This window comes from Microtus oregoni, unplaced genomic scaffold (genome assembly GCF_018167655.1).
Source record: "Microtus oregoni isolate MIOR12 unplaced genomic scaffold, Mior012 000045F_ref0000178, whole genome shotgun sequence".
In the NCBI taxonomy this organism is placed as follows: domain Eukaryota; kingdom Metazoa; phylum Chordata; class Mammalia; order Rodentia; family Cricetidae; genus Microtus; species Microtus oregoni.
In genome coordinates this window covers 451552-466107 of record NW_024543219.1, presented here as the reverse complement: position 1 = coordinate 466107, position 14556 = coordinate 451552, and the positions used below count along the sequence as shown (strand labels likewise).

Genomic DNA, 14556 nt, shown 5'->3' with positions numbered 1-14556 from the left:
GAGTGTTTTTGTGTATTTTTTTTTCTCAAAAGAATCAAAAATAAAATGGACACCCCAAATTTTACATATCTTCATAGCAACATTATCCCTGAATTCAAAGGTAGAAAGCAGTCCAGATATCCTTAAGTGTGTGCATGGGTAAATATGAGTGCCGCATGTATCTACACATTGGAGTATTTGTCATGAAAATAATGAAGGATTGATGCATATTACATCATGGGAAATCACTGAAAACACTGTGGTCAATAGGAGAAGGCAGTCACAAAGGCTCATGTTGTGATCTCTTGGGAAAGGTCTGTCTAGACTTCGTTAATTCTTTTGAGTCAGGAAAGGGTGCAGTTGTTTTCAGAGACCAGGGGAGGAAGAATGGAGAGGACTGGCCCCTAGTGGATATAGGGGTCTTAGTGAATGCTGATATGCTTTGCAGTCAGAGAGAGAGGCTGTGTGACTGAGACTACACTAAGAGTCACGGAGCTGCACACTCTAAAGTGAATTACGGGGATATGACTTTTATCTCAGTTAAAAGTCGATGCTGGTGGACTGGTCCAGAGAAACGTACAGACAGTGAGAAACCTTGGAACACCCAGTCCTAAATGGGATGTCTCCATCAAATGCCTCCCCTCAGGGTTCATGGAACCATGGTGAAGAGGAGGTGGAAAGAGCCTTATCTAACAACTTGAGATGGATGACATCACAGAAATAAGGCCTCTAGACTCAACAGAACGGACACTCGCTTATATGAACAGATTTGGATAGCATGTACCGGGCCTTCATGGGCCCAAGCCAGATGAGGGCCCAGTGCTGAGAGGGAAAGTGGACACAAGCCCCCATCTCAACCCAGAAACTTTCTCAGTTGATAACTGCTCACAAATGAAAATTAGTTTTAGTTTTCTCTAATGAGTTCACATTTAAGGTAAGCTCCATGCCCAGCAGTAGACGGCCAACACAATATGAACTCAGTTTAGAAGGTCTTTTTCCCTCTCACAGTGCTTTGTCTGTGCATAGCTTTAACCCCATGGATCTTTTGCCTACATATTATGGTTTCTGATTTTGTTTTATGGGTTTTCTGTGTGTAAGTGTTTCGGTAGCTGTATTTCTTACTGTGCTTTTTCTTTTTTTCTGTTCTTCTATTTATCTTATTATTTTAGATACCTGTTTGTATTTTATTGAGAATAAAAGGGAGTGAATTTGGGTGGGTTTGGAAGTGGGGAGGATCTGGGAGCAGTTGGAGAAGAGGAAACCATAATCAGAATATTGTATAAAAAATTATTTTCTATAGAAAAAATGGTCACCAAGCAGGTATGAATCAGATTTGAAACCAGGTGGTCTTCTGTGTTTCTGATGCTGTAATATGCTACTTTGACTATGCCCTTGGCTAGAAGTACGGAGTTGAGTGCTACATTGAATAACTTGATGAAGTAGCCAGGGCCCGAAAGCTAGCTGTGCCACTTAGGATCTTGTGCTGTGTTCTTAATCTCCACAATAATGTATTTTTCCTCATTGACAAAGTCAGACAATAAAGCATCAAAAGTGGGGGGAATAAAAAGTCAATGTTGACATAATACTTGGAGCAGAGAAAACTCTCAAGGGTGACACTCGATGGCCTTAATTTGCTCCCATGAATGACACCGAATTGCTGCGGACATCAGAGAGACCTGACTTCTGAGGGGTGCTGGTCTCAGTGTCACGTGGGATGGGTTTTGAAGGAAACCTATAGCTCTCAGTTCCCATCCTGCCCATCTCACTTGCTGACCTTTGGGAGATTACATCTGGGGCTTCTGAATCTAAGCAAAGAAGAAACTGTACGGAGCAGAGCACACAATGTTTTAGCCCTGCTGCTGCTGTTAGGACATTGCTGTCTGTGTGTATTGATCTAACTAACGGTATTGGCCCCTCATCTCACCCCTTAACAACCCCACTAACGAGCTGCTCGGCATTACTCAGGCGCTGCTTATATCTCCGCCACAGCTGTAACAGTCTGCTCTTGTGGGGAAGGGATTGTAGAAGCCATTACTTAAGGAAGTTTGGACATTCTTCAGAGGAGACAGTCAGGGAGGACTGATGACGCGATGATAGAAAGCAGGCGGCCCTGGTAACTTCAGTGATCAGTCGCGTGTTTCATTTCTGGCAGTCCTGCCATGCGGGATGCAGGTAGTAACAGGATCTGCAGATGACAGACTGTTGCCGCCCTGGGCGATACTTGAGAATGCGCAGTTAATAAACTTCTGGAATGCCTTCTCGGCATGACAGGTGGAGGCAGTGGCCATGCAGTTCCAGGGCCGAGGGTGTTTTTATCGTCCACTGAACTCAGTTTCATCACCAGGACACATGGGTCTCGGAGATCCGTGCTCCGGGTTGCAGGCGGCTAGCTCCGTCCTCGTCTGCAGTGTGTCATGGGGCATGAGTGGGAGGCTCTTTCTGCAGGATAAGTAGAAAGCAAGTCTAGAAAGCTGCGGCTTCCCAGCCGGGGAACTGTAGCCACATTTAAAGCTACGAGGTGAAGGTGAGAGGTTAAGTGTGGACAGTGGAGACATGATTAGAGGCTTTGGGCCTCAGAATTCAAATGAGGCCGTGTGACTGTCCTGCATCCTTCAGGACCACAAGTGTACCCCAGTCTGGCCATGAGGTCAATAAAGTTGGTAATAACATTCTTATTTTTTTTATGTCTAGTTTTAAAACAACCTATTTTACATACCAATCCCAGTTCCCTCTCCCTCATGTCCTTCCACTCCTTTAATCTTCTACTTACCCCACTCCCATCCACTCCTCAGAAGAGGGTGAGGCCTTCCATGGGGAGTCAACAAAGCCTGACACAATCACTTGAGGCAGGAGCAAGGCCCCTCCTCCTGTATCTAGGCTGAGAAAGGTCTCCCTCCATAGAGAATGGGCTCCAAAGAGCCAGATCATGAACTAGGGATAAATACTGGTTCCTCTGCTAGTGACCCCACAAACTGCCCATGCCACACAACTGTCACCCACATTCAGAGGACCAAGTATGGTCTTATGCTGGTTCCCCAGTCCGCAGTCAGTGAGCTCCCACTAGCTCGAGTCATCTGTTTCTGTTGGTATGCCCATCATGGTCTCGGCCTTTTTGCTGTTAGTATCGCTCCTTCCTCTCTATGACTGCACTGAGGAGTTTGTCCCAGTGTTTAGCTGTGAATCTCTGCATCTGCTTCCATCAGATACTGGATGAAGGTTCTATGATGACAATTAAGATAGTCATCAATCTGATTACAGGGGAAGGGTAGTCCAGGCACCCGCTCCACTATTGCTTAGATTCTTAGCTGGGGTAATCCTTGTGGTTTCCTGGGAGTTTCCTTAGAGCCTAGTTTCTTGCTAACCCCACAATGACTCCTTTCAAGATATCTCTTTCCTTGCTTTCCCTTTCTGTCCTTTACCCAACTTGATCTTCCCGATTCCTCATTTTCCTCCCTGCTCCCCTGCTCTCCTCCCCACTTCCCTACCACCCATCCCTTCCCTCTCCTCTGCCAATTCACTAAGGAGATGTTGTCTACTTCCCCTTCCCGGGGATCCATATATGTCTCTATTAGGGTTCTCCTTGTTTCTTGTCTTCTCTGGAATTGTGGACTATAGGCTGGTTATCCTTTGTTTTATGCATTTTCTTCATTCTGATTTGTCATAGAACAGAAAGTAATAGAAGGAAAATCGCAACCCAAGGAATCCAACATTGCCAACACTGCCTACAACAACTCAGGCATCTAGCGACCCTTTACCAGCACAACTCAAAGAAGGGAAACACACAAACTCTACTACCAAAAACAGTAAGAATAACCGGAGTAAACAACCACTGGTCATTAATATCACTTAATATTAATGGTCTCAATTCACCTATAAAAAGGCACAGGCTAAGAGATTGGATACGAAAACAGGATCCAACATTCTGCTGTTTGCAAGAAACACATCTCAACCACAAAGACAGGCATCTACTCAGAGTAAAGGGTTGGGAAAAGGTGTTTCAAGCAAATGGTCCTAAGAAAAAAGCAGGTGTGGCCATACTAATTTCTAACAAAACTGACTTCAAACTAAAATCAATCAGAAGAGATCGAGATGGACACTTTATACTCATAACAGGAACAATTCATCAGGATGAAGTCTCAATCCTGAATATCTATGCCCCTAATATAAAAGCACCCACTTATGTAAAAGAAATATTACTAGAATTCAAGGCAGACATCAAACCACACACACTAGTAGTAGGAGACTTCAATACACCTCTCTCTCCAATGGACAGGTCAATCAGACAGAAACCTAATAGAGAATTAAGAGAATTATTGGAGGTAATGAAGCAAATGGACTTAACAGACATCTATAGAACACTCCACCCAAATAGGAAAGAATATACCTTCCTCTCTGCAGCTCATGGAACCTTCTAGAAAATTGACCACATACTCGGAAACGAAGGAAACCTCCACAAATACAAAAAAAAATCAGTGTCCACCTGTGTCTTATCAGATCACCACGGATTAAAGTTAGAAGGCAACAACAATGCTACCCCCAGAAAGCTGACAAACTCATGGAAACTGAACAGTCAACTACTGAACCACACCTGGGTCAAGAAAGAAATTAAAGTCTTCCTTGAATTTAATGAAAATAAAGAGACAACATACTCAAACCTATGGGACACGATGAAAGCAGTGCTAAGAGGAAAGTTCTTAGCACTAAGTGCCCACTTAAAGAAAACAGAGAAAGCATACATTGGGGACTTAACAGCACACCTGAAAGCTTTAGAAAAAAAAAAAGAAGCAGACGCACCCAGGAGGAGTAGAAGACTGGAAATAATCAAACTGAGGGCTGAAATCAACAAAATAGAAACACAGAAAACAGTCCAAAGAATCAATGAAACAAAAAGTTGGTTCTTGGAGAAAATCAACAAGATCGACAAACCCCTATCCAAACTAATTAAACAACAGAGAGAGAACATGCAAATAAATAAGATCAGAAACAAAAAAGGGGACATAACCACAGACACAGAGGAAATTCAGAGAATCATTAGATCTTACTACAAAAGCCTGTATGCCACACAACTGGAAAATGCAAAAGAAATGGACATTTTTTTTAGATAAGTACCATATACCAAAGCTAAACCAAGACCAGGTGAACGATCTAAATAGACTTGTTAGTCGCGAAGAACTAGAAACTGTTATCAAAAATCTCCCTTCCAAAAAAAGCCCAGGACCAGATGGTTTCAATGCAGAATTCTACCAGAACTTCCAGGAAGAGCTAATACCTATACTCCTTAATGTATTTCACAATATAAAAACAGAAGAGTCATTGCCAAATTCCTTTTATGATTTATCATAGAAATTTGTCTGTAGAAATTCAGAGATGGGGTGTGGGGTATGCGGTAAGTTACGTTACTTATATCCTGATATCCTTGTAACTTTAGTGATTGTGGAAATTTAGACATAGGAATTGGACTGGCACGTGTAGATTGGGTATGAAAAGCAGGTATTTATGTCTGATTCTTTATGACATTTACTGTTCGCTGTGTGAATACTTACTGCAGAAACTACTGGTCACAAGACACAAAGAAGTGTGTGCGTGCTGCCTGTGTGCAGCAGGCTTGCAGGTGACAACACCATAATGTTTGGGGGACAACACCATGTACGAAACTGTTGCGGAGTATTTGTTTACACTGTGAAGATGTGTCACCCTGATTGGTGTACAGAGGAGCTGAATGGTCAATAGGTAGGCATGAGAGGATAAACAGGATTTCCGGGGAGGAAGAGGAATCTCTGCGTGTGGATTGTGCCAGCGAGATACCAGGGAGACACTGAAGAGGTCAAACATATGGTACAGAGCAGAGGTAACCAAGCAGCATGGCAGAACATAGATTAATAAAAGCGGGTCAATTTAAGTTATAAGAGCTACTGGGACAAATCTGAGCTAGTGGCCAAACTTTTATAATTGATAAGAAGCCTCCATGTCGATATTTGGGGCTGGCTGTCCAAAGATAGTCTGACAGGAGAGCTCGCTACACAGAACAGCCCTATGAGGCAGTGCGATGCTGTCATATCTGCAAGGGAAGATTCAGGAAGGATAAGAGTCACCTCTATGACATCCAGCACCATTGTCATATTCTGTCAACTAAAACCAGGAGCAAAGTCTGTTCACCAAGGGTTGACGGACAGATGGCACCATCTGTGATTGTGCCCAGCAGATAACGATGTGAAAATTTTCATTTTCTCTTTGGGCATTATTGTGTCAGGTTTGGGGGAAAATGTCAGAAAATCTTTTTGTTATTTTGAAAAGTGTGTGTGTGTGTGTGTATATGTGTGTGTGTGCGCGTGCGTGTGTGTGTGTGTGTGTGTGTGTGTGTGTGTGTGTGCGCGCGCTTGTGCCGGCACTCGGGCCACAGCACACATAGAGAGGTCAGAGGATAACTTGCAGAAGTCAGTTACTTCCACATGATGGTCCCATAGATTGAAAATCAGGCTGTCAGGCTCGACCTCAGGCGCTTTAGCTCACTGGAGCCATCTCACCAGCCCTAATTCTATTTTTTTGAGACGAGATCTTTCTTGTCTGGAGTTCCACCCTCAGCTATTTACAAGAGCCAGTCTCAATAAAACAGAGGCACACAACAAAAAACCTTACATATAAAAAAACTATACGGGATCCAAATTTGTTTTTTGCACCATAGCATCCTCTTGTCTGTAATAGGAACGTAATAGTTCCAGGGTTGCTCATCTGTAACATAACATTGACCATCTCTGTAGTTCAGGAAGCCCATCGTGTCTATCTAGCCAGTCACCATGGGATTCCTGTTGTGCTCCTGCAGGACTGTGTGAGTCCAGACCCGACACAGCAAGTGTTCCGGGTGGCGTGGTACACACCTGAAGCAGAGCACCGTGCTCTAATGCAGCCTGTATGCTCCACTGATAGGTTGTCTTCTGGTGTGTTTTAGGTTACACATCCACATATACCAGGAAATGAAATGGTGTCTGCTATATTTGATAGTAAATTAAGAGAAAAGATGAGTTTCATTCTTGAACATTTATCCCATGGCTAACAAGTGCTGACTGCACAAAGTTTCCTCATCCATGTTCCAAAGGGACAGAAGTAAATAATCACGATACCCTGTTTGTTCCTGGAAGGCAGTGGAGACAGAGAAGGGTAAATAAGGGTCCCCTCGCCTCCACTCTGCGAGTTCTACTGCAGGTCGCAGAGTCCATGCTTTCGCTGCTCTGTTCACCAGCAGGTGGGATCCTGGGTCATCTTGGGCCAGTGTGAACAGTCACAAGTCTGTGTCACTGGCCCTTTGGTACTGTGTGTGCTGTGTGTTTTGGAAACAGTGAGGGAAGGTGAGAACTAAGCTCTTTGATACATACCTCTTAAGAAGGAGATTTAAAGGGGAAGCGACACCTCACTCCAAAGAACTGCAGCCTTATTCCAGAAAGAATAATGTCTTTGGTTTTTTTTTTTTTTTTAATGAAAGAGTGAAATGGAAACAAGAACTTAATATTAGGTTGAATTAGCAGGAATCTAGTAATTGTATTCAAACAGCAGTGGAATTGCAGGTCTTATCCACAAGTTTACAAACCTCTGATGAAAGGTGTCAGGTAGGCATAATTTCTTTAGTGTGTCTGGAGGTAAAAGATGGGTTTAGAACCAAACTCAAGGCTGTAATTAGAGCGAGAGAGCAATAAGGCTGACTCCACAGTGCAGGTGGCTATCCCCACACTCCTGACATCTCTCTCCTGTTCTGAAAGGTCTTGTTTTTATTGTGACGTTTATATGGGGCTCACCTGAATTGGAACTAAGGAACTTGGACATTTCTTAGCTCAGCCACGTTGCTGTGAAGTAAGTCTGCTCTGGAGCTAGAACTAAACAGTACTCAGCAGGTATCTACACTATACACTTGCCCTGCCATGACTGTGAAGCTAGTTCTGCCAGAACAAAAGACAAAGCCCCGTGGGCCCTGTGAGATGTTAGATCTCTGTCCTGGTGGAGTGTCAACACTGAAGGGGCAAGCATGTTCTGCCAGAAGGCTCATCACAGCCTTGTGCTCTCTGAGAAACTCCCAGTGTAGATTAAGATTCCAGCATGCCATAAAAGCATGAAGGCTCCCTTTCCAAGTACAGCAGATGATACAGAACTCTGTGTGCATTCTCAATGAATTCCGGGGGCCCGCCCTTTTGGCAGATTATAGCTAGTCAAAGTTAGCTGTGCTGAAATTTGACCAGTAATGGTCCTGGGCTCATTGTTTTAAAGAACACTATGGGGGCAGGGAAGATGGCGTAGTTGGTAAAGTACTTGCTGCATGAGTGTGAGGACTCACACCCACACAAAAAGCTCATTTGGCAGCACATGTCTCTTATTCCCGTGATGGGGAAGTAGCAGCAGGGGATCCAGTAGTCTACTTGGCAAGCCCCCGGCCAAGAGAGACCGTCTCAAAAATGCAGGTGGCAGACAACTGCGGAAGACACCTCTGTTGACTTCTGGACTTTAGACCCACACAAATACACACACCACACACATCCACATACATACCACACACACCACACCACACACACACACACATACTCACATACCCACCACACACACCCACATACACACACACACACACACACACACACACACACCCTACTTTGTCTGAACAGGGCCCATAGTCAGGCCTCTCTCATTTGCCTCCCTGCTGCAAGGGGCTTACGTGGCAGAAAGCTGAGGGGCTGCGTTTCTAGTGATTTCCCAGCAATAGTGTAGCCTCCTACAGGCTCGGGCAGCCTCACTTCAGAGTGCTTGTTCTTGTTAAGTGCTGTTTTGAGGATTGTACCTGAGCCTAGGGGAGTACATGCCTTGTGCTGGGTACAGCAGGCCTGGTCACTGTGAGAGTGACGCAGGATGGCAGTAAGTGCACTTGTGTAGTCTGCATGGTGGTCAGGAGGCATCAGAGCCCTTGTGCCAACTGACTGTGTGCCTCATCGCTGGATGTTGCCCTCATACAAGACACTGCCAGGGACACACTAGACAAAGCCTTCTCCTTTGGGGCATGACCTGCACACTGTCTGCCCTATTCCTAATCATGTCTTTTTGTAGAACGGGGAGAGTAGACACTGAGGATTGCGTCCCAAGCAGGTTGGGATACTTCTGCATACACCTGTGCAGCACCTGTCCATTTCAGGCAGAGTAATTACCTCAAAAGAGGTGGAAATTGTGTAACTAGCACATGACCATGGCTTTTAAATTGTGAGCTAGGCATGGGGTTCATATGAGACTTACCACGCCTTTGTGATAAAGGGACCATCATTTTAGATATCTTGGTTTCTTTATGTATTAACTAGAATTTGCTTATCTAGTTCATAGCAAATGACAAGGTTGTAAGAATTACAGTTTACTTATCCTTTATGTCTCAGGGAATATAAGACTTGTTAAAGAATGATTCCACAAGGAAAAAAAAAAGGGCTTCATTTAAAAAACAATTTAGGTCACATAAAATATATGCTTGAAGAAAATGTAAAATTGTGTCCGGAAGCCGGGTGGTGTGCTGCACGCCTTTTATCCCAGCAGTCAGGAGACAGAGGCAGGCAGATCTCTGGGAGGCCATCCTGGTTGGCAGAGTGAGTTCCAGGATAGCCAGGGCTACACAGAGAAACCTTGTCTCAAAATAAATAAATAAATAAATAAGTGTCAGAAAACTGCAGCCCCCTTTTTCTTTCTGTGACAATGCTCACATCTGCTTTTATTGGTCAGAAATGCCATCCAGGGAGCTTAGGTGCCTGCCCCTGCACACCCTCGCAGAAGTCTTTCGTAAAATAGCTGCTCTCTGCCCTCGAGTGGATGCCCCCACATTTCTCTTTCAGATGCCCACAACTGGTCTGGCCTCTGTTCCTCCACTGACCCTCCTGCTGCTCCCACTGAGTTGTCCCCTCGCCCATCTGCTGTATACATCCCACAGTGACAAACTGTGGGCAGAATAGCCAGCTGGCTGCTTCCTCCTCTTCAAGGTCAGCAGATAAACTGGGCTCCGGGAGGCAGATCCAGTGTCATCTCCTGCATTCTGACTGTCTGCAGCACCGGTCATGCTGCCTGAGACGTACCCCGTGTCTTTTCTGAAAGATTCTCTCTCTGCAGCAAAGATCCCGTAATTCTATCCTCTGTGCCTTTTAGCTTTGACATAAAATGCTATGAAATACCATAAAGTGACATAATAGAAATGTGGGCACATTCGGCTTTAGGAAAACCCCCTCAGAAATGAGGTCACATAGCAAACAGTGGTTACAGTGTCAGAATCCAAGAATAAGTCAACTCATGACATTGTATTCTTTCTAGGTTATCATATGAAATAAAATGTACTAAGTAATTAAACTCAATGAAAAGAAATTGGCCAAGAGAATTTCATTAAACAGTAAAACATATTTTGTATGCTAAAGGTGTGTTCACCTGAGGTGAAGTTGTTCTCAGGAACCTTCATCACTTAGGCCCCAGACTGGGTCCTCTAAACACGGAAGTGTCTTAGCAGTGGCCGACCCCTGGAGGCTGAAGGCCAGGCTGTCAGCTTATCTTTTTCTGAGGCCATGCCTTGTACTGCAAATGGAACCTTCTCTGTGTATAGAGATCTTTATCTGGATACATGTCTCTAGGGTCTCTGTCCACATTTTGGGCTGGAGAAAATAGTTCAGAGGTTAAGAGAACATGCTCTTGCAGAGAACCTGGGTTTGCTTCCTGGCACTTGTGTGGTGACTCACAACCACGGGTAACTCCAGTTCCAGGGGCTCTAATGCCTTCTTCTAACCTCCATGGGTACCAGGCATAAATGTGGTGCACATACATGCAGGCAAAACTCACACGTAAAGTTAAATAAATCTTAACACATTTCAGATCCAGCCACATTCTGAGGCTTATAATCTCAATCTCTTCACACACATTGGGGGGGGGGGGCGCTGAGTGAACCCATAATAGTCTACAGATACAACAACACTGACATTGTGAGTGACGTGGCTCTGGGGTGGGTTTGAGTTGGGACGCCTAAGTTCTGTGTGTATGCCGCACTGTGTCCTCTCAGATGCTGTTCTCAGCTCCTGTGCTGGCTTTCTTTTTGGCAGGCTTGGCAGCTGAGGTTCAGCCACCTCGTGGGATATGGCGCCAAATATTACTCATACCTGATGTCCAGGGCTGTAGCATCCATGGTCTGGAAGGAGTGCTTCCTACAGGATCCTTTCAACAGGTAACAAGGATAGGGTGGGGCAGTTTATGAAACATCCTCTCCATAATCCATAAGACACAACACACACACACACACACACACACACACTACACCCAGTGTCCTGGCAGTGGGTGGGACACTGTGACCCATCTCTTATTAGACCTCTTTCTCCAGTGGGCCCTTTTATCTCCTGATATGACCATGAACTTTCCCTCACTGTGCAGCTCTGAAGCCTTCTGTGGGACTTGCCTGGTATCCTTGGTTGTAGAGGGGACTCTGTGTGAGGCCCCCGACATCTGCCCAGAGCAGACTTGGGCTGCCTTCCATGCAGCCCCCTGCTGCCTGCAGCTTCCCCAGGCTTTCTTGCCAAAGCCTGAGTGACTAGGGACACCCTATTCCTCTCTCCTATCCACTACAAGACTTGTCTGTCTTCCTCACCTAGAGTAGCACCGGCCTATGCCATTAACACCCAGTTTGTTTCTGGAAATGGACCTTCTTCCTGCTTTGAATGCCTTCTTTTCCTGGCGAAATTGTCCATACGGAAAATGGGCAGTCCTGAAGAGGGGCCTGCTTTCCTGTTCACCTTGGCTTGGGTCCTTTCCTGGCAGCCACTCACTGCCCCTTGAGCAGCACAAGTGCCTCGGTACACTGCCTCTCATCACTCCCTGCTGTGTGACCTCTGAGGGGTCCCGGGAAACCTTCCCATGTGTCCTCCATTTGGATGGATGACCAGTGGTTTAGATCGGCATTGACGATTTTGACAAAATTTCCAAGACCTGACTTCCTGGGCTGCTCTCAGGAGCACAGGATCAGCAGAGGAGCAATAAATATGCCCCTTGTAGTTAGAGTTTGAAAGTGGGAGAGCATCAGATCCACCCCTTCCCAATAGTCAGACCTGGCCATAGAGTGTTTGGGTGAGGACTAGTGGCCCATCTTCTGGCCAAGGTCTAGAAGGTGTGGGCCTTGTACAGGCCAAGAAGAGCAGGACATCTTATGTTGTGTCTCTGCTTGAGTTCCTCCTGGTGTTCTCACAGGACCTTGTAGCAGTAAGAGCCCAGAGGACCTGTGGCTCTGGCCTCAGGATTCCTTCGAAAGAGCTTCCTTTGGAAGCGAACCAGTAATTACAGCCTGATGTCATAGTCGCTTAGAGCACTTTGTCTTCTCACCACCTAAGTGAGATATCTCTGACACTCCTCAGTAGTTCCAGTAGATGGCTATCAGCTCAGAACCTTGCCTGTTCACACAGCCTCAACTCCATGTGGCTTCCAGCAGCTGCAGAACTGGCTCTCCATCAGAGCACACTGGGGCTCATGAGATGGGTGACAGCTAGCAGAGGACCAAGAGGATTCTGGGCTCTCCCACCCCACCTGCTTGTCTCTGAACACTCCCTGCGCACCCCTCAGCTTTCCCCCACTTTCACAGATTCAGATAATCTCAGAAGTTAGTAATCACATTCAGTCCAGAATCTTCTCAATTTGGATCTGACGTCATAAGGTTTTTTTCTATTTTTTACAGCTTGGTACCCACGTTTCACTTTGTCCCCAGCCCCATGCATAATGCAGACACTTGGTCTGCTTTCCAGACTTTATTATTCCAAAGGGTCTTCAGCCAGCTTGACTACAGTAAATCAAGACTGGTAGCTCTTTACTGAAGATTTCTATAAAATATACAAAATTTCATCTTGTTTGAAGGATCTATACTTTAATAGAAAACCACATGCTAATAAAAACATATCTCCAAATATTTCTCTGTTGATTATATGTGAATTCTTGCCTAGACACGTAGCTGCTGTACTTTTATGATCATGTAAAAGTTAGCTTGTAAAAGTTCTCGCTGGACTAGGAAATTCCTAAACTCTGTCAAAGAGTCCTTTTTTCTTGTGTTTGGTTTGGTGTTTTGTTTTGTTTGAGGCAGGTGGTACAGGCTGCCCTGGAACTCATGATTCTCTTCAGCGTCCAGAGTTAGGCTTACAGGTTCTGCACCAAAGAATCCGAACTGAGAGCCAGACACTGGGTCTCCTTGGCACACAGGACTCCAGAGCAGAGGCATGCCAGGGAGAGGCCAAAGAGGAAGGCTTTGATTTGAGGGAAGGGTGCTATTGCCCATGGCCAGAAGGAGGGACACTACCTCCTCTTCACACCAAGGTCAGAGATTGGCGAAGCCTCTTTACACCTTGCCCTTCCTCTGTGTGAGTTTCCTGCTTTGCCTTAGTGCTCATGTTAGGGTGCTGATCATGGTCATGTTTTATTCATGATGTAATGCTGCGTAGAAGTCCAAGTCCCCAGCACCCAGGTGTAGTGGCGAAGGCCTGCAATCCCAGTGCCGGGAAGGTACAGATAGAAACATCCCAGAGCTCGCTAGCCAGCCAGTCTAGCTGAATCAGTGAGAGACTGTCTCAAAAGTAGAGAATCATTGAGGATTCAATCGCCTGAGTTTGACCTCTGACCTCCACATACTCATACACTTGCAAACGTCACCTTCATGCACATATGCTTCATGAACACACACACACATAAGTTAGGACAGAATTACCTGTTATGCACAAAAAGCTTGTAGAGCAAGTAGGATGAAAGTAATACCAGGTGTGTAGTTAGTGGTAGAACACTCTCCTAGCATGTACAAGGCCCTGGGTTCGGTCACCAGTACCATGCCAGAAAGCTTACCTAATCTCATTAAACTGTGTAGTTGGTTGTGTTAAAAGAACTATAATTTGAATAAAACATAAAACACTAAATACCTTATTTTAAAGTATAAAGTGTCCCCCAGAGCTCAAGACGAATAGATATAGCCATACAGACTGTGTGAGCCAGTGTGTTAACAGAATCTTTTCCCCAGGGCCGCCGGGGAACGCTACCGCAGAGAGATGTTAGCCCATGGTGGAGGCAAGGAGCCCATGCTCATGGTTCAAGGTAAAGTACAGCCCACACTGCCTCCTCTTCTGGGACTCGGGGTTTGTTTGAGTCTGCATGGGGTATGTGATACAGAGTCAGCTTTCAGAATGTTGGTAATTCTCTGTAGAAAACAGTTAACTTGCCAAAGTCCCAGGAAATATGCCTTTAGCTCTTGACAGGTCATGGTGGAGTGCTTCCTTATGTCTGGATTTTCATGTTATTTTAGCCCAAAGAATTCATGCATTTATTCCTTTTTTTTTAATTCTGAGAAACCCAGAGTTTAAGGTTAGAGATTTGATCTATTGAAAAAAATTAGAACCTAATTAAAGCATCTTTTTAAATATTATTTCATATTGATTATTTGGAAATTTCATACCTTGCATCCTGATTCCGCTCACCTCCCAGTCTTCCCATGTCTGTCCCCCTCCCCCCATGACCCCCACCAAAAAAAAGTCCATTTTGTGTGGTCCTTGTAGTCCCTGGAGCATGGTCAAATTCCTA

The 14556-nt window shown here is 45.1% G+C and overlaps 1 protein-coding gene across 3 annotated transcripts in view; it reads left to right on the top strand.

Moving 5' to 3' along the window:
- LOC121435118 (mitochondrial intermediate peptidase) overlaps positions 1 to 14556 on the top strand; it is a 123685-nt gene that overhangs the window by 80388 nt on the left and 28741 nt on the right. For 2 of the 3 annotated variants that reach the window (XM_041634207.1, XM_041634209.1), the window contains exons 17-18: positions 11064 to 11185; positions 14000 to 14073. In XM_041634207.1, the coding sequence (XP_041490141.1) occupies positions 11064 to 11185; positions 14000 to 14073 (196 nt within the window). The remainder of the gene's footprint in view (positions 1 to 11063; positions 11186 to 13999; positions 14074 to 14556) is intronic. The other variant, XM_041634208.1, reaches the window with a different exon arrangement.